This window comes from Triticum aestivum, chromosome 3B, assembly GCF_018294505.1.
Source record: "Triticum aestivum cultivar Chinese Spring chromosome 3B, IWGSC CS RefSeq v2.1, whole genome shotgun sequence".
Classification (NCBI taxonomy): Eukaryota; Viridiplantae; Streptophyta; class Magnoliopsida; order Poales; family Poaceae; genus Triticum; species Triticum aestivum.
Genome location: NC_057801.1, coordinates 83,072,711 through 83,094,242, shown reverse-complemented (window position 1 = coordinate 83,094,242; position 21,532 = coordinate 83,072,711). Strand labels below are relative to the sequence as shown.

The following is a 21,532-nucleotide window of genomic DNA, read 5'->3' as shown; positions in this document are numbered from 1 at the left end:
GGCTTGGTCCCGGTTTGCCTTAAAGAACAACAGGCTGTCATCCGCGAATAATAGGTGAGAAATTCTAGGGGCCCCTCTACATATTTTAAACTCCTGAATGTTACCTTTATTAATCTCCGAGTGTAACAACGTAGAGAGACCATCCGCGACAAGAAGGAATAGATAAGGGGAATACGGGTCACCCTATCGCAAGCCCCGAGATGGCGTAAAAGACTAGAGGAGAGTCCCATTAAGTCTCACAGCGTACTTGACTGATGTCACATACCTCATTGTCCATCCGATCCATTGGTCTGCAAAGCCAAATTTCCTCAAAACACCCTCAAGGAAGTCCCAGTCCACACGGTCATACGCTTTTGTCAAATCTAACTTGTAAGCACAGAAAGACCCTTTAGCATCGCATGACTTTTGCATAGTGTTTATACACTCAAAGGCTACCAACGCATTATCCGTAATCATCCTCTCAGGAATAAAAGCACTTTGAGTGGGGGCTATAATATCCTCGAGCAAAGGCCGGAGATGATTTACCAGACACTTTGCTATGATTTTATAAACAACATTACATAAACTAATTGGTCTAAAATCCTTTAAATTAACTGGATCTTTCTTCTTTGGTATAAGAACTATAAAAGTATCGTTCACCCCATCAGGCATTACTTCGTCAGCAAAGAATTTCTTGACAGCACGAATAATATCCTCTTTTAAGGTAGCCCAGTGTCTCTGAAAAAAACGGGCTGGGAAGCCGTCCGCCCCAGGTGCTTTTAGTGGGCCGATTTGAAATAATGTATTTGCAATCTCATCGGCAGAGAATTCTCTACATAACGTGTCATTCATTTCAGCATTAACCCGTCCTTGGACATGGTCCAGAATTATATTGGGTTCGACCTGATCGTCTTTTGTAAAGAGCTCTTGGAAAAAACTTGTGGCCATGTTCTCCAAATCCTCTTTTTTATCAATGATGTTACCGGCCTCATCCTGGAGCTTCCGAACCGAATTTTTCTTGGGGCGCGCCAAGTAGCTTTTCGGTGAAAGTATTTTGTATTCCGATCACCCTCTTTAAGCTACTCCACTCCACTCTTGATCTTTGTCGCCAAGCAATCTCTTCTTTATCTTGTAGGTCATCTAATTTCTTTCTCGGCCGCTTTCGCTCAGAGTTTGCATAAATATCGTTACGGTGACTGATTGCTTGAATTTTATTTTGAAGTTTTTTTATTTTGAAGTTCTTTTATTTTGAATTTCTTGTAGGTCATCTAATTCCTTTCTCAGCCGCTTTTGCTCAGAGTTAGAGAAGTGTTTTTGGTCCTCAGGGCATCTCCAGCCGTTGGCCCCCCAGGACGCATACAAATCGCCCCCTGGGGGCGAGCGGTGATACACTCGGCGCTGGGGGCGGTTTTGCGCCCAGTCGTCGCCCCCAGGCGCCGAAATTGGCCCGCTTTGCAGCCCAATTTCGGCGAATAAACGGCCCATATGGGCAAGAATAGGCCCATATTTGGCATGGTTTCGCCGTGTCTCGGCGTTCAATTATCAACACAATTATTCCTTATCACATATTTCATCACAGAAAAATCAAATACTTCAACAAAATACTACAACAACAAATAGTTCAATACAAATTATATAGTTCAACAAATAAAAACTCGTATTTCATCACGCGGCGTCCCCCTTGAGCCTCCATAGGTGCTCAATCAGATCTTTCTGCAGTTGATGATGCACCTGTGGGTCTCGGATCTCCTGACGCATACTGAGATAGGCAGTCCAAGTTGCCGGTAGCTGGTGATCAACTTCGGCTAGAGGACTCTGCCTGTAGTATGGTTCAGTGTCAAACACTGGGTCTTCTTGCTCGCTCTCGATGATCATGTTGTGCAAGATGACACAACAAGATGACACAGCAAGATGACACATCAAGATGACACTGGTTCTTTGCTTTCACCCGCCCCGGCGCCGAGCCACCTCGACGCGACTTTTCATTGCTCGCCAGCAGCTGGGCGAGGGCGGCGAGCACCATCAAATGCTCTTCTTCCTGGACGTCGGCCGCGGCTTCCTCCTCCAGCAGCGCGGCGAGCTCTTCCTCCTCATCCGAGTCCATCGCTGAGACAGTCAAAATGCCGAACACCTTGCGCTCGATGGGCGTGTACCCGCCATTAAACCGCGCCTCCGCGGCTGGAAACGGCGGCCGGAAACGCCCAGCTGCTGCGGGAGAGGCTGCCGCGGCGAAGCGCTGCTATTTTCCGGCGGGGAATGGCTATCTAGCGGAGTAGGCCGGCTGCCGTCGCCGGGATATAGCTAGTGGTGGCCGAGGGCGCGGGGGGTGCGAGGCGAGTCGGGGGAAGAAAACCTTGACTTTTCCCCTGTCGGTGTGGGCCAGGCGTGCTTTTCCCTAGCGCCAGAGCCCCCAACGGCTTTCCAGCGCGCCGGGTTCGGCCTGTGACCGTCGGGCGGAAAAAAGGTCCGAACCGGCGATTTTCGGCGTCCTGGGGGCGCGACTGGGCCGTTTTTTCGGCCCCGCCGCCGAAAAAGTGGCCTGGGGGGGCCTGCTGGGGGCGGGGCTGGAGATGCCCTCAGAGATGCAACGGTTAAGTATTTTTTTTCATCTTCTATCGGGATGCTCTAGGTTGCGTGACATATAGCCAGTGTGACAGCAGGCAGCATCACGCATACTGCATACTCCCTCCGTCCGAAAATACTTGTCATCAAAATGATTAAAAAAGATGTATCTAGATATTTTTTAGTTGTAGATACAACCCTTTTTATCCATTGTCGCGTTCCACCGGCCTCGGAATTTTCTCCGCGCCGGGCCCAAGCATAATGGCAAGTACCATACGAATTGTATGCTACGTATTCAAGCAGGCGTACGTATGAGTAGCTAGTAGCCCGTGGTACACACGAATCTTGTACATTCCCCTACTCTGTCTTTGGAGCGCATCGGCGTACCGTGCACCCGGATTCTGTAGAGGACAGCGAAACGGGTGGTCGCCCCGCCGGTACAGGTGCAACACCTTTCAATAAATGAAGCTGGCGAGCTTATCTTGAAACAGTTTTGTGAGGTACTAGTAGAACTATGTAAACGTCCAAGAAACTAGATTCAAATGCCACGGCCTATTGGGTGTTTAAGCCCCCAAAAAAAGCACATGAATTGTTGACACGAAACAGATTGATACTGCCCGTGACAAATACTGGATTCTAAGATTAGCTGTGTCACTTCATGAGAAAAAAAAAGACTCAAACTAACCGTACTGGGAAAGAAAATCAGTTTTGCGAAGTCTTATTATTTGGCTAACGACTCCTTAATTCTTATGAAAGCAGATGGTCGCAATGCGGCGTGCCTTCGAAGGGTACTTGATGATTACTGTGGTAGCTCGGGGCAGTTGGTTAGTGATGCTAAATCTAGCATATATTTCAGTCCAAACACCCTTGTAGCTCGGGGAAGTTGTGATATGTCAGCATCTAAATATTAACACAGAACCCTTAATGATAAATATCAGGTCTGCCGTACATGGTGGGAGTGGATTGGAGTGACTCTTTTGAGTATCTCATTGACAGAGTAAACCAGCTGGTAATAGGATGGAAGGAGAAGCTGCTCCCCACAGGGGGGGGGGGGGGGGGGGGGGGGGGGGGGGCGGGAAGAAACGCTAAATAAGGCTGTTGTTCAAGCCATGCCAGTGTTCGCGATGTCTGTACTCAAAATTCTGAAATTTTTTTTGAAGAGGAATGACGGATGCAATATCAAAATACCGGTGAGGAGATGACGACAACCACAAGCATATCCATTGGGCAGCATGGTGGAAGATGTGTGTGCCTAAAGAGAGGGGAGGCTTGGGGTACAGGGATTTACACAGTTTTAATCTAGCTCTTCTTGCTAAACAGGTTTGGAGGCTGCTCGAACACCCTGACTCTCTATATGCGCAGATTTTGAGGGCCAAATATTACCCGGATGGAAAGTTATTGGATGCTAAGTTGAAGAGTGGAAGCTCGTATACATGGCAAAGTATCTACGCTGGAATTAATACCTTCAAGAGAGGTGCAATATGGCGCATAGGGGATGGATCACAAGTGAACATTTGGTCTGATTCGTGGGTACAATCGAGTGCTGATGGCCATGTTATTACACCACGAGAAGGGACCCTTCTGTCTAATGTTTTGGAATTGATCAATCCTCTCACTGGCTTGTTGGATCAAGAGTTGATAAATGATGTGTTCTGGCCGGTAGATGCGCACAGAATTCTTGCAATACCGTTGGCACCTCATGGAAGGATGGAAGACTTTGTGGCCTAGAGGTTTACAAAGAACCATATCTTCACGGTCAGATCAGCTTACCATGTTGAGTGGGAACATCAATTTGCCCCGATGGTATGAACGGACAGAAGGGGAGCCATCCTAGCGCTACCAGTGTGGACAAAGCTTTGGCAATCACAAGCTCCTGCAAAGGTCAAGATCCACGCATGGAAAGTACTTCACGGGTTCATACCATGCCATGGGGTGTTGGCAAATCGCCACATTGACACGTCTGATAGCTGCCCTATGTGTGTGTGTGGATGTGAGGACATTATGCACACACTTTTCACTTGTCCTAGGGCAGCAGAAATCTGGAGATGTCTGAATCTCGACGGGTTCAGAGAGGAGGCGTGTGATGCAGACGGGCGGGCTCGGCAACTCTGGACTATATTTTATGTGCTCCCACATGCCAATCTTTCATCACAGACGTCCTGGCCCAATTTCTAATCCTAGTGGGCATCTGGTACACATGGTGGGAACGAAGACAACATGTCCATGGGGACGAAGTTCAGGTCCCGACTCGTGCCACACTGTCGATCGCGGCGCTGTCAGCAAATTACTTCAAGGCGACGAAGAAGAGCGCGGGAGTGAGGCCAGATGGATGGACGAAACCACACGAGGATTTTGTGAAGGTGAATGTAGATGCAGGCTTCCATGCAGAAGCTCTCCAGGGCGCCGGTGTTACGGGATTATAAAGGTGGTTTCGTCGCGGCATCAAATGAAAGGCTAGAGCATGTTGCTGATGTAAGGACGGCAGAAGCATATGCACTAAGACATGGCTTCCTGTTGGCGCAGCAGATGGGGATTAGCAAGCTCATTGTGGAGCCGGACTGCCTTGAGGTGATTAATACCATGAACAATGGAGGCTTTACGGCATCGGGCGCAGTGGCGATCTATTAGGATTGTTTGGTCCTTACTATAGGTTATACTTTGGTGTCTTTTGTTCATTGCCATAGAGAGGCAAATTTTGTCGCTCATGTTTTAGCTAGGCAAGCGGTGTCGGATCCATCTTCGGTGTGGTTTGAGGAGCCGCCGGCTTTCATTGTGAAGGGTTTGGTGGACGATGTAACACTTCTTTGATCCAATAAAAGTTTCCGAAGTTTCAAAAAAAAGTCTTATTATTTGGCTGAGATTTTTCTCAGGTCTCAATCAATTCAGCTCAGTCTCCTGTGTTGCTCAGATTGATAGAGAGTGTGTGTGCGCATTCATTTAGACAACTGTACATGTGCATATATGAGCATATGCGTAACATGTTAGTCATAAGAAAATGATCAGTTCGGTAAAAAAATACAAGTGAGTGCAAAAAAAAAAAGTTAGGGAAGAAAAAGATTGCACTCTCATAAAACTAAGTGCACCTTTCAGAATCGATTGAGACTTTCGAAAAGCTTAGTCAATTGATAAATAGATACATCCCTAAACAACTGTCATCCCACCACTACCTCCTCTCCCCCTCCACTTCCTTTAGTTTGTCGTCGCCACATGCAATCCTTCGAGCTCAACCCCCCCCCCCCCTCTATGTCGTATTGCTCTTATATGTCGTGTGTTTCGAATGTTCATCACCGATGAACACACCATTAAGATGATATTACCCTTTTTTAATTTAGTGACTAGTTTTTATCTGGAGATTTGCACAAAAATCATAAGGCCACCTTTGCTTCAAAGGAAAAGTGGAGGAAACAAATAGGAACATGAAATTTTCCTACGATGACATATTACTCAAGCCTTTGGTTCAAAGGAATGTAGCAAAGGAAAAAAATGGAGGATATTATCCTTGATCTCAATTTCAAAGGAAAAGTGCAGGAATTTTACAATCCACTTGGACCTCTTTTTAAAAATTCTACGCACAAAGAACGAGACTGAGATCCTTAGTGGCATAATAACATGTCAATGATACATTTTTCACATGGTTTAACTTTGATTTGACTCTATTATGAGGATTCTTGTGTTTTTCATGTTCTTGTGGACAAAACATCCAAGTCTAATAATTTCATCGGCGTGTTTGGTAGGCTTCATACAACCCGACCAGACAAAATGGATTGTTTGGTTGCCTGGGTCGCATCAAAATGTTATCCCGCATAAGCCTTAAAGCACCTTTGGGCCTGGCTTGGGGGTAGCGACCGAATCAGACATCTTTCCACAGCCAGGCCTGAGCGATGCAACTCAAGGAGGCAGGCTCGAGACGTCGTTTTTGTTTCCCAAACCGCTGACATAATTACCCTCACTGATCTCTCTCCCCTCTCTTCACTCTCCCCAATCTCACAACGGTGGTGGTGAGCAGCGGAGCAAAGAACCGCAAGTCGATCACTGACTTCACCACCGCACCGGCAGGAGTTTGGCAATGGCGTAAGCCCTTTTTCCTCTCTTTCGATTTCCGCATTCGATTCAAGCGTTAGGAATCGGATAGAGCGTGGGGGGCTCGAAAGGGGATTGACACCACATCTGGATTTAGGTAGTACCGATGGATTACAGGGTTCATATATACGAGGATTTTTTTTAGTACAAAGGGGTTGGGGGATGGGGGCAAATCAACCTTACAAGCACCGATACATCATAGCAGTGGCACCCTGGAGGCACCTGGAGGACCGTACCCTTGTCGTTGTCCACCTCCGGCTTGGCCGCATTTACCACCATCTCCTCCTCATCGTCACCGTCTGGAACGACGGGCATTGCACGGTCGTCTGGCGTCGGCACCCTGACCACCAGCTCCACCGCTTCATGGGCGTCCTCTTAGCGCCACCATGACGGTCGGTTGGGTGTGAGGAGGTCTTGTAAGCCTGTACTTTGCCCATCTGGCTCGCTAATCGATGGACTCGACCTATCCATCGCCCAGCGTAGTATGTCCACTGACATAGCGCCTTTCACTGGGGCATGTAGCATCGTCTTCAACTCCTCCTTCGTCGCCTTCAACACCACATCGCCTGCCTCTTTATGCATCTCCTCAATGCCGGTGAACTAAGAGCACACCTCCATGGTCTTGGCGAACTTGGTGCGGTCACCGAGTGAGCAACCAAGGAAGAAAGCCATCCAATCTCGTTGCGTAAGGGGGCTGGGGATGGGGTTCATGGCGATGAAGAGGCAGCGGAACATAGCCTCTGGACGAGGATAGAAGACACAGAGAGACACGGTGGGGTGGTGGATAAATAAGGGATCTAGAGTAGGTGGGTGAGACGAACCAATGCTGATCAACAAATATGGTGTGTTGCAGTTGTGTTATTCATTGATCTTCATTTGTACTGTTCAAAATCCAAACCAAGAATGCTCCTTCAGAGAATGCCAAGGAAAAGCAGATGGTGTCGACCGAAGAGAAGGGCAAGGAGGTGGTGGAGCTTCCCGGCGTCCTCGAGCAGGCGAGGAACTTTTGGCTATTCCCATGAGGAGGCCGGGCCAACTGACTTGTGCAAGATCATCCTTGCACCAAAGCTGGAGTGGCTGTTGATGCCACTGGACTTCACCAATCACACCCGCGTCATCCCTCAAGCTCAAGAGCAACACCGGCTGCACCTGGTTCAAGATTAATCCATTTTTCTCCCCCGCTGCAAAAGGTAGTAATTTAATTTCAAAATCTAGGCAATTTAAAAAAGGACACTCTGTGAAGAGTCCAATAAACAAGACTGGACGGATGAGCGTGTGGGATAAAGATTCTTGACACTGATAACGTGCTCGCTAGCTAGCTACTCCAGTAGAGTAGAGTGCGCGGAGAGAGGGACAAGCAGGGACGGGACAAAGAAAATAAAAGGCGAGGTCGCTCGCTCGCATGTGAGTCGGCAGTGCAGTGCGTGTCGTTGGTTCCTTGTTCCCCTCGGGCTCATTTCTCTACCCCTCCGTCATTCCGTTTTATATTCCAGTTGAGTACAGCAACAACTCACCGCGGCGTAGAGGCCCGTGCGTGACTGCTTCGTAGACCGGTTTGTGACAAATATGCGCTGCTCTGTTTTGTTACTAGAGTTGGCCAATGCGACAAGCGCAACGATTCCAATCTACGTAGTACTCCGGCGGGGCATTTGTTTTTTGCTCAACTCTGTACTGGAGTCAGTAGTAGCACAATTTGGTGCTGGTAATTTGTTTGTACATGCCGTTGTGGCTTGTGAGTGGACTACTAGTAGTAGATTCAGTGTTAATTTTGTAGGCAGACACAACTCAATTAAAAAAAATGTAGACAGGCAGAGGGAGAGGTGGAGAGGACTGTCACCGGGGTCATCACCTCGACTGCATTATTGGACCATCTGCCGTCTCTGGTACGCAAAGCCTCCGCACTTTCCTTGGATTTTTCAGTAGTTTAGCTTTCTCGGACCGAATTATTGTATGAATGTGGGGTATAATTGTTGGTCTATTTCTTGGTATAAACAAGGACTGGATCAGCAAATCAGGAGGCACAAAAATGCATGCTGTTGTTTTTGTTGCTGGGTGCTGATAGTACAGTACTGTATGATGCTGTCTGTCTATGTACGCTCGATGGAGCTGAACAATTATACTCGAGCTGGTGGAGAGAATGCACAGACACAGAAGAGGAAATGGGTGGGAGGAGGGGCCGAAAGCCTGGGGCCGGCCATGGAGCGGGGAGCGGGGAGTGGGTCGCACGCCGGTGGCATGCGCGTCCGTCCGTGTCGGGCGCGTACACACTCCGCACAGCCACAGTCACAGAGAGGGAGGGAGAGAGAGAGAGAGAGGCTGGGTCCTTTTGGCGGTTTGCAGCAGCGGCAGCGGCAGCGGCATGGATCGGTCGATAGGGTGCGGTGTGGCAGGTGCCTGCCCCCACTCCACTCCACCAGCCCAGCAGGCAGCAGCACCAACCTCCCTCCCTCCCGTCCCCCCTCCATTCGCTTCCCTCGTCCGCCCGGTAGGAGTACTAGTAGATTAGATAGGCGGGCGGGATTGATTTTGATTGATCGCCTTCCTTCTCGAGTTTCTCCTTCTCCTTCTTGCGGGCGGGTTCTGCTCTGCTCTGCTGCCGCGGCGCCGAGGCAGGGGAATTTCGGTGCGGGTTGGTTGGTCCTGTCTTCTCCGTCGCCGCCGCCGCCGTCTTGGCCGGAGCGAATCTGCGGCCTGCGGGAGAGGATGGAGACGTGGGCGCGGTGGCGGTGTTGGGCGGTGGCCGCCGCCGGCGTGCTCTGCGCGCTCCTGCCGCCGGCCGCCGCCACGCTCTCTCCCACCGGCATCAACTACGAAGGTACCCATCCCTCCCCCGCTCCCCTTTGAGAGCGAAACTCCTGTCGATCTCGCTTCTACCCCGGAGTTTTTCACAAGTAGAATAACCGTCTTCCGGCGCAACAAGATTCAGCCAAATTGGTAAAGAATTTCCGGTTTCCCTTCTTGGCAACCCCCAATTCGGAGAAGCATGCCAATGCCGGTGCTTCCGTTCCGTTGCTTCCTCGCCATAACTGCTGCGGAGTTTTTCCCTATGCTGTTTGCTGCTAAGATTTGATGAAGCTGAGCCTGAATCTTCTTGGGTCGCAGTGGTGGCGCTCATGGCCATCAAGACGGAGCTGCAGGACCACTACAACGTGCTCGACAACTGGGACATCAACTCCGTCGACCCCTGCAGCTGGAGGATGGTCACCTGCTCCTCCGACGGCTACGTCTCAGCGCTGTACGTCCCGCTGCTCTTTGCCCCTCCTTTTGCTCACGCCGCTCTCTCTCCGGTGAGCGTCACTGGTGGCTGCGTTTCTAGGACTTATCTTCTCGCCTCACCTGTGCTCGCAGTGGTCTGCCCAGCCAACGCCTGTCTGGTAAGCTGTCGCCCGGCATCGGGAACCTCACCAGGCTGCAATCTGTGTAAGCCCACTCTACATTTTTTTTTAAAACTCAAATTTGCAGTTTCTCTGAAACGTATTGCTCTAGCTTCTGGACAAATGAAAGATTACAAGTGTTCAACATATTTCCTCTTCTTGGACAGGCTGTTGCAGAACAACGCGATTTCTGGCACTATTCCTAGCACCATAGGCAGGCTGGGGATGCTTCAGACGCTTGACATGTCAGACAATCATCTTACCGGGAGCATCCCGACTTCACTCGGCGATCTCAAGAACCTCAACTATCTGTAAGATTTTTTTGTCCCTGGTTATTGATTTTTTTCTGCCTTCTTGCTGTATGCAGCAATTAACACCTTGTCCTCTTGTTGCTGCCAGGAAATTGAATAACAACAGTTTATCTGGAGTTTTACCTGAATCACTAGCCACCATTAATGGCCTTGCACTTGTGTATGTCCTGTGAATCCCTTGGTTATTCTTATTTTCCTCTTTCCTCTGTGTACTGCAACAAGCAGCTCAAATAATTGGCCTGTTTCACAGAGACCTTTCATTTAACAACCTGAGCGGTCCCGTGCCAAAGATTTCTGCAAGAACTTTCAGGTGAGTCGTTCAGCTTATGCCCGATCACCTGGCTAATTCAATTCCTACCTGAACACCCTCCCTGCATGCTCTAGACTATTATTGCTCACGCTCTCATTTCTTCTTTCCTTTAATGTTGCTTGTTTCTACTTTGTACAGCATTGCTGGAAATTCAATGATCTGTGGTGTCAAGTCTGGAGACAATTGCTCATCCGTGTCGCTGGACCCGCTTTCTTATCCACCAGATGACCTTAAGAGTGAGATTTTTTTATCATTTATTTTATCTGTGAGAAATATACATCAATAGCATAAAAAATGATATTCTTTTGTTTCCTCTTCGCTGTTCATATTTGTTTTCTTTTCCTCAGTTCAGCCACAACAAGCCATGTCAAGAAGTCACCGCATTGCTATCATCTGTGGAGCAACTGTGGGTTCTGTAGCGTTTGTCGCTATCGTGGTCGGTATGCTTCTTTGGTGGAGGCATAGGCGTAATCAGCAGATATTTTTTGATGTAAATGGTAATGATCTTTCCAGTGTTGTGCTTGATCATATTTTTGTCATATTTTTTGATCATATTAATCCTGCCCGGATTTAAACTTGAAAAAACAGACATCTTTGTTGCATCAAAGATTGAAGAATTTTGTTTATTTAGTTTTGAGCTATATTTTTCATATTTTCCTGTTTCATAGCAAATTAATTGACAAAGAGAGATATAAAAATGACCTTGGTTCATTTGACATACTTACCTTCGGTCAAAGCTGAATGGTTAACATTGGACTAATCTTCACTTATTTAATTTCCACACCGTGTTAAATTCAAATAAACACCGGATACCGCATAATCCATTTTGTGGACTTCTGTAGCTTCTAGTGATAACATAGGCAATCAATCTGTTACAGTTCAGTAGGACAGCCACTACCAATTTAGACTTTTATACTTGGTAGCTTACAAGCCTAGGTGCCCCTTGCTACAAAAACCTTTGCTGCAGTTCTGCCCAGTTACTTTTGATACATTGATTTGCCTTGCAACAACCATGAGATCTCTCATTTTACACATATAGTACTTGATCTGGTAGTTATAACATGCTTACAGTTTGGGTCCATGCTTTCCTGTCTGGCATGTTATGCTGTTTTAGTTCCATACTATGGTACCTGATACTGATACCTCCTCTTAGCTACAGATCAATATGACCCAGAAGTATGCTTGGGCCATCTGAAAAAGTACACCTTCAAGGAGCTTCGAGCATCTACCAACAATTTCAACTCAAAAAACATATTAGGTGAAGGTGGATATGGGATAGTATACAAGGGTTTCTTACGTGATGGTTCAATTGTGGCTGTTAAAAGACTGAAAGACTACAATGCTGTTGGTGGGGAAGTTCAATTTCAAACTGAAGTTGAAGTCATAAGCTTAGCTGTTCATCGGAATCTCCTACGGCTCATTGGATTTTGCACTACAGAGTGTGAGAGATTACTTGTTTATCCTTATATGCCAAATGGAAGTGTTGCTTCTCAATTGCGTGGTTAGTCTCTTTCCCTATACGCTTAAGACACTTTTAAGTACTAGCACTAGCAGTAGGCTCATTTCTGTGCAAATTCAGTAGTTTAATCTCTACTTCCCCTTGCCATGCATTAGGCTCATTTCAGCTTCACAGTCTAGCATGGATCCATATTGGCGCATTGCTCCAGTCAGCTCAGACTGCCACCAAATGCTCAGTTTAAAATGAAAGAAAGCGAAGCTGACACTCATTACCGTTCAGGACAAGAGATCCTCAACACATCCACCTAGGGCACGTCCTATAGTTGTCTTCTCTGCTTTTAGTGAAAGTTATACTACAATCTTGAAAGTATTAATTAGGCTCATATGGTCTCCCAGCCACTTGTGCTTTTGAGTTTTGACCCTACCAGACCTACCTTTTGCTATATATCATCCTGGGTAGCTTCATCCTTCTGCCGTGCCATCAAACAAAACCTGACTATGTTGATTGCTTCTATTAGATTTTTTTGAGGGGTGCTTCTATTGGAAGTACACTACTTGTGCTGATAGAAGTAGTTCCATCAAATTAATTTAAATCGTATTCCTGCTCCCCGACTACCTGTATTTACCTAAGTGTCCATTTACATTTCACAGTGCACTATATTTTGGAATATGAACTGAGCTATCCACAACATCACATGTCTAGATTTATTACTAATGAAATGAATTAATAAAAGAAAGAGGCGTCTTAGGAAAGCTTTCCTCACCCTACACCCTTTCCAAGTATATTATTCAGTTTGCAAGTGAACTAACCTTCTCCTTCAGTACACCTAAGCTTTCCTGCATTTTTTTCCAGAGCATATAAATGGCAAGCCAGCTCTAGATTGGTCAAGGAGAAAGATGATTGCACTGGGTACAGCACGAGGGCTGCTTTATTTGCACGAACAGTGTGATCCAAAAATAATCCATCGCGATGTCAAAGCCTCCAATGTGCTTCTTGATGAATATTTCGAAGCAATTGTGGGGGATTTTGGATTGGCAAAACTTTTGGATCACCAGGAGACCCATGTTACCACAGCAGTGCGTGGTACCGTGGGGCACATAGCTCCAGAGTATTTGTCAACTGGGCAGTCATCGGAGAAGACAGATGTGTTTGGGTTTGGAGTCCTGTTGGTTGAGTTGATCACTGGCCAGAAAGCATTAGATTTTGGAAGACTAGCAAATCAGAAGGGCGGAGTGCTTGATTTGGTAAGCATGTTATATCGTGTTCTTTCCATGCAATGGTCTCAAGTTCACTTTATTACTTTATGTGAAAAGAGCGCTTTCTCCTTATGAGTGGACTTTGTTCGGTTCTTGCCTTTAGTTTAGTCTCTTCGGAGCTTTTCGACAACTCTGTATGTCGCTTTTAGGTCCTTTCGCGCCTTTTACATTGAGTACACTCGAGATGCTGAAGCATATTTTCATAGTGAAAAACAGAAGGTGCAAAAATGATGCCATCCCTATTAGTTTATATGGTATTCATTTCTGTTAATCGTTTATCATAGTGTCAGCATATTAACTACTCCCTCTGTAAACTAATGTAAGATCTTTTAGATCACTACTTTAGTTTACAGAGGGAGTAATTATTAACCATCAGTTACCATCTTCTATTTAGAGTTCAGACTTCAGACCACTCGTCAAAAAAGGTATTCAAGGGTAGTATCTCTTCTTAGTAGTGTATACATTTTGAAGGGTGCCAATACAGAGAAATATGTCTTGCCGGACCACCTAGGTCTCTTCTTTGTGTTCTTTGTAGGGGTGTCGATACGAAGAGATATTTCACGGTTGGAATTTGGAGGAAATGGGTCTTATTTCTGATACTTGTCATGTGGTGGTTCCAGGTAAAGAAGCTCCATCAAGAAAAGCAGCTGAACATGATGGTGGACAAAGACCTGGGCAGCAACTACGACAGGGTGGAGCTGGAGGAGATGGTGCAGGTGGCTCTGCTGTGCACCCAGTACTACCCGTCCCACCGCCCCAGAATGTCGGAGGTGATCCGGATGCTGGAAGGGGACGGCCTCGCGGAGAAATGGGAGGCGTCGCAGAACGTGGACACTCCAAAGTCCGTCTCGTCGGAGCTCCTGCCCCTGAAGTTCACCGATTTCGCCGGGGTGGATGAGTCCTCGGTCGGCCTCGAGGCCATGGAGCTCTCCGGACCAAGGTGACCGTCGACGGCGACCGATTTGATCGCGCAGATGCTTGCTTGTGTCTCAATGGCCATTGCATTCGATTAGCTTGGGAGAGCCTGGGCAAAGGGAGAGGTGACATTTTTTTCCCATGTGGGTTAGGGTAAGGGTAGGGGTGGTGGCATTCATTTGTACATACGGGCATGGTGATTGTGTATTGCGTGAGCTGAGCTCGGCCCATCGTTGCTGCTCATGTACATGTAGGTTAAGAGAGGAGAAGAGATGAGATGAGTTGAGTAAATATAGAAAGGAATTTTTCCATTAGTCAGATATATCCTGTGTCTTTCCTCTTCTTTGTCAGGCCTTGCACATGATTGTTAGTATCTTACTGCTCTGTTTGAAAGCTGTTCATTTTTGACGTCTGAACAATCGCTGGAATCCCACACATTTTGGTTCTAAAAACTTTGAAGCCATCAGAGACCGAACCCTGACGCGGCGTTTCTAAAACTGACGGAATGGTTGCGAGGCCGAAACGGATCTTTTTTCTTCCTCCTGATTCGCCTTGCAATGCACAAAGAAAGTGCTGTACTATTTGTAAAACTAGGTGATTTCCCCACGCGTTGCTGTGGGATTTTAAAGATTGATTTTGAAAAAAATTGCAATGAATGAAATGACCTAAATCAAAAGCTATTATTATCAGAACTGTGTGACACAAAGAGTATGCATGTACAATGGACCATTAGAAATGGAACAATTAAACTATTTAGGCATTATTTGGTGATATGGAGGGTTGCATGTCGAGAGAATTAGCGTTAGTGGGGATCAACTATTTAGGCATTATAGATGAAGTAGAATTTTCTATCATAGCTTGCCGTAGAACTAGTTAAGGGTTTCAATGGTGTAAAAGTTTTCAAAAATCCTAAAAAGGTGCTGAAACAACACCCCTATAATATAACATGATCAAACGAAGCGATCGAAAAAAGTACAACTTTATGTGTCCTAGACAAAGAAAAAGTAGTTTAATATATGTCGAGGTGAACTAAAATGCTTGTTTTTTCGCCGAGGACACATAAATGCATATTTTCAGAATCCCTGCATTGAATCATCTTATTACATTAGGGAGATGCTCCACTATTTATTTCATATATTTTTATAACTTTTAAACCGCTAAAAGCTTAGCGAGCCTAAATAAATTCTGTAGCAAGCTATGATAGACCGAGTTTTACGTTATAGATTATAGATTATAGATACAAAGTCTGCAACAAAAAAGTGTCTACGATGTTACTGTGCGCACTGTTTCATTTTTAAGCTGTCTCTGCGTTTTTGCTAGTACAGTAAAGTTTTGAACTGTTCTGCTAGGTTGCTGATGCCTGATGGAATCATGCATGCATGCATGGATGGGCAGCACTGCAGCTGTGGGGACTTGCAGCCGGAGCACGGAGGCAAATTTCATGTTTTGACCCTTTTCTGAAATCTGACCCTAGTTTGAAAGTTTTTCGAGATCTGACCCTTTTGCTACCGCCAGGGTTCATGGCGGTAGGGTGCAACAGCCTACCGTCAGGAACCTTGGCGGTAGGAAACATCCCTATCGTCAAACAGACTGGGGTAGCCTGTACAACCCTACCGTCAAGGTGCTCGGCGATAGGCACGAGCACACACTGTGTTCAACACTTAGAAGGAATTTGTGGTAGGCCATGCAACCCTACCGCCAGGGACCTTGACGGTAGGCTGTTATACCCTACCGCCATACAACCTGGCGGTAGCAAAATGGTCATATGTTGCAATTTTTTCAGACTAGGGTCGATATCGAATAGGTTTTAGAAAAGGGTCAAAACACGAAATTTTGCCTCAGGACGGAGCGGCTGTGAGTAAGCAGTACTTCCGGCTGTGACTGTGAGGGTAGCAGGCGGAAAAGCTTGGGAGAGAGACAGTGTGATGGAACCGATCGATGGCGGGTTGCCGATTCAACTGGAGTGTCCCTTAAAGCGGCCTCTGCTGCTCCTCGTCGTCGCTCGCAACCAACCACTGGGTGCGGGTGCGGGTGCGAGCTAGCGCCACTAGCACTCCAGCAGACGATCGATCGTGTCGCATGTATCGCATCAACTGTGCTCTGACACTGTTCGCGGCCTTTCCTTCTTCTGCCGTGCCTTTGTCGCCGGACTGTCGGTCGCCCGGCTGCAGTGATCACCTCACCTGAGCGTGCGTGCGTGAGACGGACACACGGCGGAGGGCGCCAGGGCGGATGCAATTGTTTTCGCCGATCGATCGGAGGTCGGAGACGACTGATTGGCCCGAGCGCTGGCCTGGCCACTGGCCGGTGAAGCGCCGGGCGCGGGCAGAGGCGGCTGCCGGCCGTCGAAGCGCGTGGCGCGGCGCGGCAGCGTGCATCATGGGTGCCGGGCGGGCGCGCTGGGCACTGTGGAGAGCGCGCACTGATTGCGCCTTTTTGTCCGCGCTCCGGTCTCATTTCACGTCAAATCAGGGTCGCTCGCTCGCGGGATCGATCGTCCACGGTTCGGTTCCCCCGTGCCGTCCCCTCACCCCGGTTCGCTGGCCGTCCAGCTCCCGCGCCCGCCCGTCCATCCATCATTGCCCATGGATCATTGCGCTGCGCGCACCACCCTAGCCCGCTGCTGCTGCTATCAAACATCCTACACGCCACGCCATCGCCCGCCTACACGCGCGCACCGCTACTCTCCGCCGGCCGCCACCTCCGCTTCTTCCACCCATCCCGTCAAACGCAGCCTCGATCACCACCGTTATCTCCTCTTCCCCTCCTCCTCCCCTGTCCCGTCCATCACTCGTTCGCTCCTAGTAGCAGCTAGCCCCCTTTCCCAGGTGAACCTGCTTGCTAGCTTCCTGCAACCACCACTGTCAGGTGAACCAGGAGGCATGGGCGGCGTCGTCAGGTGCGTCAAGATCCTCGCGCTCCTCTCGCTCGTCCCGCTGGCGCTCAGGGCCGGCTCCCTCCTGGGCCACGTCGTCGCGCCGCCTCCATCGTCAGCTGCCACCAGGAGCGCCAGCGTCTCCGATTCGGCGCACGGCAAGACGTCGGAGGGTGCTGCTCTGGCTGCCGCGAGGTTCCGGAGCGGTGCCAGCGTAGGCGGGTTCGGCGACGACAAGAGGATGGCGCCGTCGGGGTCCAACCCGCTGCACAACCTTCGATGAGCCGTCGCCCTTTCTGCTCGCTCGCCGAACGCCGATGCATGTATGAATTCGACGAGGTTTTCTGCTCTGCTCTGCTATTGCCTCGGTAGTAGCCTCTTCTTCTTCGTATGATTGATTGCACGCGATGATGTATACTACTACAACATATAGTACTATATATATACGTATTACCGCACAAAACTCATCGTCTGTCATGTTCAAGCATCAAGGCTTTGTACGCCGGAGCTTGGTGCCTGAACTGAACTATTTCTGCTGTGCAATCCATGTGTTCCAGGGAGAATCCTTCATTCACAACTATGAAGGCTGAAGCTGTCAAAAAATTGCTTCTCATTTCCTACAAGAAAATAGCCAAAGCTCTGTACTGATCTCTTACCATTTCAAACAAGTGGTCATTTCTCGCAACTAATTGACGAGTTCTCCTCTCTACTCTCCCAGTGGATTGCTCAGCCATCGATTCCATGCATTGTCACACCACAGATAGGGACTTGTTGTGTGCAAGGAACAAACTAATGGCTTTTGTTTCTCTTCACAAAATGACCATAAACCTGTACTACATGATTACAGGAACCTTTTCCAAAAAAAACATGATTACAGGAAACCAATTCCAGAATCCTACGTATCAGTATATAGGAACAAACTAACCGACATGTAAATCAAGATCACACTGGCCATGATCAGCAATACTATATGGCATCTTCATCTCGCGGTAAGCTTTGTGACACAATAGTTTAGTTAGTTTCAAGTGTTTCCCTTTTCGCTGTTGTCTCTTGTGCTGAGAAGAAACGGAATGAGAGCCAATGATATCAAGGAGGAAACATCCGAATACCCTGACTGACATTCTCCATGCCTGTCCTACCTTACAATCATGGTGTCTTAGAATCAGCCATCCATTCCCTGCCGAAAGTGCGCCGCAAGCAATGCAAATACTCCAACCAAAGGAAAACAGAAACACCCGACACTAATTGTTTCACAAGAGAACACTAATTCTGCAGCCTCTACTGATGAATGACACGCATCAGTTTATTCTCTTCGACCGGGAACGAGACAAAGGCAGGCAGCAGAGCTGCAGTAGACATTACAGACTGACACGAGGAAGAACAGAGCTGAGCTAGCTAGCTACCAGCTAAACAAAACAAACCAAAGCGCTACTTGTCCTACTGATGATCTGTGGAAGGACGGACTGAAAATACCTCGCCTGGGTAGGTAGGTGAAACTATATGGATGGGGCTACTCCTTGGCTCCGGCCGGCTCGTCGACGACGACGGTGATCCTGCCCTCGTCGAGCAGGCTGTAGAACTCGCGGGTGCGGCGCTGGTTGCTCCAGTGGTGCAGTTTCCACAGGTACCCCGCGAAGAGCCCCAGGCTCATCCCGTACACGATCTCCCTCACCACGCTCGGCGGCAGTGGACCCTTCATTCTCGCCCCCGCCGCCGACGCCGCCTGCGTCGCCACCTTGTGCGCAGTCGTCGACATGGCCGGCTCCTGCTACCTCCTCTTCTCCTGCGTATGTAGCCGCTTTGCAACAAAGCGTCAGAGTAAGGGAGATGCTTTTGACGAAGCGGATACGAGTGTGGCTGCCCTGCGGTGGACGGGTGGAGGCGCCGTGTCGGCCGAGGTGGCGGGCGCGTGGCGAGCTCGTGCGACGCGTGGGTTAGGCTGGTCACAATGGAAGAAACTGAGGAGTAACATCACACACTTCAATACAACTTTACTTATGTGGTACATATTTAATAAAGAAAGAGGTGTTTGTGGTAACTAGCTAAGTTACCGAAACATCATACACTTCAAGAAACAATGAGTCTATAACCTAATAAATACATCGTTGCATGACACTACACCCACTATGGAGGTAGTAACATAGTCAAGAGAAGTGTGTAAGTTACTAGCTTATGTTCTTACCCATTGTGACTAGCCTTAGGCTCTCCCTCCAAGCGGCGCCGTCACACGCGGGACCTCCTAATCCGCACGTAGGGCTTTAAATGGGCCGGGCCAGCTAACGGTTCAAGTCTCAGCTAATTCATTCTCTTGCCTAAAGAAAACTAATGTTGCTAAAAAAACAATTTACTCCCTCCTGTCTAGTTTGAAGGGTCAATCTGAGAAATCAGAAAACTTCTATTTATAAGACTCATTGTCTTGGAAATAGACTAATATAGCCATGTCCACAATGAATGATGTCAAAATTTTGTTTTCAATGTAGAATCAATCAATGCATACAGTAAACAAAACCGACCGAAGGAGTAGCATTTAAATAAGCCTTCCTTGGTTGATTGTGATTTACAACATGGGCCCAATAAACTCGAAAGGAGGGAGTTGCAACAATTTTTTTGGCCTTTTATCAGAGAAGGTTTCTAGAAACTAAAATAATTTTTAAAAAATTCAAATATGTTCACAAACTTTTAAAAATGATCCTGAATTTCAAAAAGTTTCTATACTTTTTTTAAATCCTAGAATTTAAATATGTTTGTGAATTTTTAAAAAAGATTATTACTCCCTCTGATCTGAATTAATTGACGCAACCTCTATACAATGTGAAATGAAAATTGTATAGATGCCATGTCAATTAATTTGGATTGGATGAAATTTCAAAAGTACATGTGCCAAACCTTAATCTTCACCATCAGATGTGGGTCACCAATTACGGCTGGTGCACCAGGCCACAACGACCCAACTATTAATTGGCGCTACGGTCTTAACCAAGTAGCAGTGGGGCGTGGTGTGTGACTACACGGTGGGCCTCACCCAATCTGTTTTTTTTGCCGTCAGACTTATTTCACTTTAGTTCAAAATCAAAGTGTAGTCTATCACTTGCTTGAGTTGCTAACTTACTACGTTACCAGACCCTCGCTCTCCTCCCTCTGCAACCGTGCACCACCACCATTGGAAGCCACATGCGCCACCACATAGAGACTCTGAGAGCTCCATCATAGTGAGCAGACTATTTTTTGAGGACATAATTTTTTTACTTTGTGTTGAACTGGCCACACCATTGAACCGCCTTTGAGATATTCTAATCGCCGTTTCTGATCTTAAACCTAATAGAAATCTTAAGCTCGTGTGACACCTCAGTGAAAACGGAAAGCGTAACAAGGAGGACATGTACACTATTATGATCTAGTTGCACAAAACTATACAAAAACACTGCGTTGCAGCCTTCCACTACATGAACATGTATAATCATATGTTCAAATAACATAAGAGTGATCGATACGTGAAATTTTTTCTCTAAAGTCAAGAAGTGTAAGCCAAAAGTTACATTCGAATCGAGGATGGAACCATGTAGTCTACTTACTCCTAAGTTTTTCATGAGACTATGTCCGATCCAAACACATTTTGGATCCATGAAAAAATAAAATATTTGTTTTTATACTAATATTTTATAGTTACTTAAAAATATCATACTGCACTTTAATGAGTTAATTTTTTATTACTTAGCAGATATAGTTAACCACATGACATTGTTGCTAAGTTTTACTTACATTGCTTGTTGTTATACATTCATATTCTATATCATTGGATTTTTTTGCTCATGTTAAATTTAATCTATGTACTCAAAAAAGTCTTTTTGAGTTAATTTGACAACTGCATAAATTATATTGTGTACACATCTATGGTTGTGTGTGATATTTTAGTACTATTAAATATCATGGTGGAGATATCCGTACAATGCAACTTATCTCATAATAGTTGTTTCTAGTGTATTAGTATTAAGGAAGTAGAGATGTAGAAATATAAATTTAACTATTGGAAAATGTGTCTTGCGAGTTGTGTTCATAATACATTGGTGACATGTGCATGCTCCCTACTTAGTATTGAAATAATATCACTTCTCTAATCATTGGTAAACATGAAGATTTCATTTATCCCGCTTTTGCATACCAGGATTTGATTATTCGATATGGTCGTCTAGAATGGCTTGATTTGATGTATACAAAAGCTCTTGCTAGTTTCTTCAAACAAAATTTGTGCACACAAGTAAAGATTCAACTTGCCTTGTAAACATTCGGGCAGGCTGAATAAGCTTTGGAGGCAGTCCAATTCCAAGAGATGGAGTCTTCTTCATCGGGCAAAAGAGTGATGTTCTAGACTGGACATATGCTACAGGTAGAGCAATTGCCATAACTGATTTCG

At 46.8% G+C, this 21,532-nt stretch overlaps 2 protein-coding genes across 3 annotated transcripts; one reads left to right on the top strand and one right to left on the bottom strand.

The window, feature by feature from the left end:
- The first annotated feature begins 8,706 nt into the window (after positions 1 to 8,706).
- Positions 8,707 to 14,568, top strand: LOC123068760 (protein NSP-INTERACTING KINASE 3). Of its 2 annotated transcripts, none has more exons than XM_044491408.1 (11): positions 8,707 to 9,436; positions 9,724 to 9,856; positions 9,970 to 10,041; positions 10,163 to 10,306; positions 10,395 to 10,466; positions 10,557 to 10,616; positions 10,755 to 10,852; positions 10,964 to 11,113; positions 11,776 to 12,117; positions 12,928 to 13,319; positions 13,952 to 14,568. In XM_044491408.1, exons 1-11 carry the CDS (start codon positions 8,722 to 8,724, stop codon positions 14,273 to 14,275), a joined length of 2,502 nt encoding a protein of 833 aa, XP_044347343.1. In that variant the 5' UTR covers positions 8,707 to 8,721; the 3' UTR covers positions 14,276 to 14,568. The 2 variants fall into 2 exon arrangements, with proteins under 2 accessions (XP_044347343.1, XP_044347342.1); XM_044491407.1 differs by having other exon boundaries at positions 11,770 to 12,117.
- A 3,774-nt stretch (positions 14,569 to 18,342) lies between these two features.
- On the bottom strand, positions 18,343 to 18,935 carry LOC123064892 (putative cytochrome c oxidase subunit 5C-4). Its single transcript, XM_044488288.1, has one exon. The coding sequence runs from the start codon at positions 18,875 to 18,877 to the stop codon at positions 18,632 to 18,634; it is 246 nt and encodes an 81-aa protein (XP_044344223.1). The 5' UTR covers positions 18,878 to 18,935; the 3' UTR covers positions 18,343 to 18,631.
- Positions 18,936 to 21,532: the final 2,597 nt, after the last annotated feature.

Coding starts and splice junctions, on each gene's coding strand:
- LOC123068760 (XM_044491407.1), top strand. CDS start 8,722: ATGGAGCTGAACAATTATACTCGAGCTGGTGGAGAGAATGCACAGACA. Junction 9,857..9,969: donor GACGGCTACGTCTCAGCGCT/GTACGTCCCGCT, acceptor CTGTGCTCGCAG/TGGTCTGCCCAGCCAACGCC. Junction 10,853..10,963: donor TCCACCAGATGACCTTAAGA/GTGAGATTTTTT, acceptor TCTTTTCCTCAG/TTCAGCCACAACAAGCCATG.
- LOC123064892 (XM_044488288.1), bottom strand. CDS start 18,877: ATGTCGACGACTGCGCACAAGGTGGCGACGCAGGCGGCGTCGGCGGCG.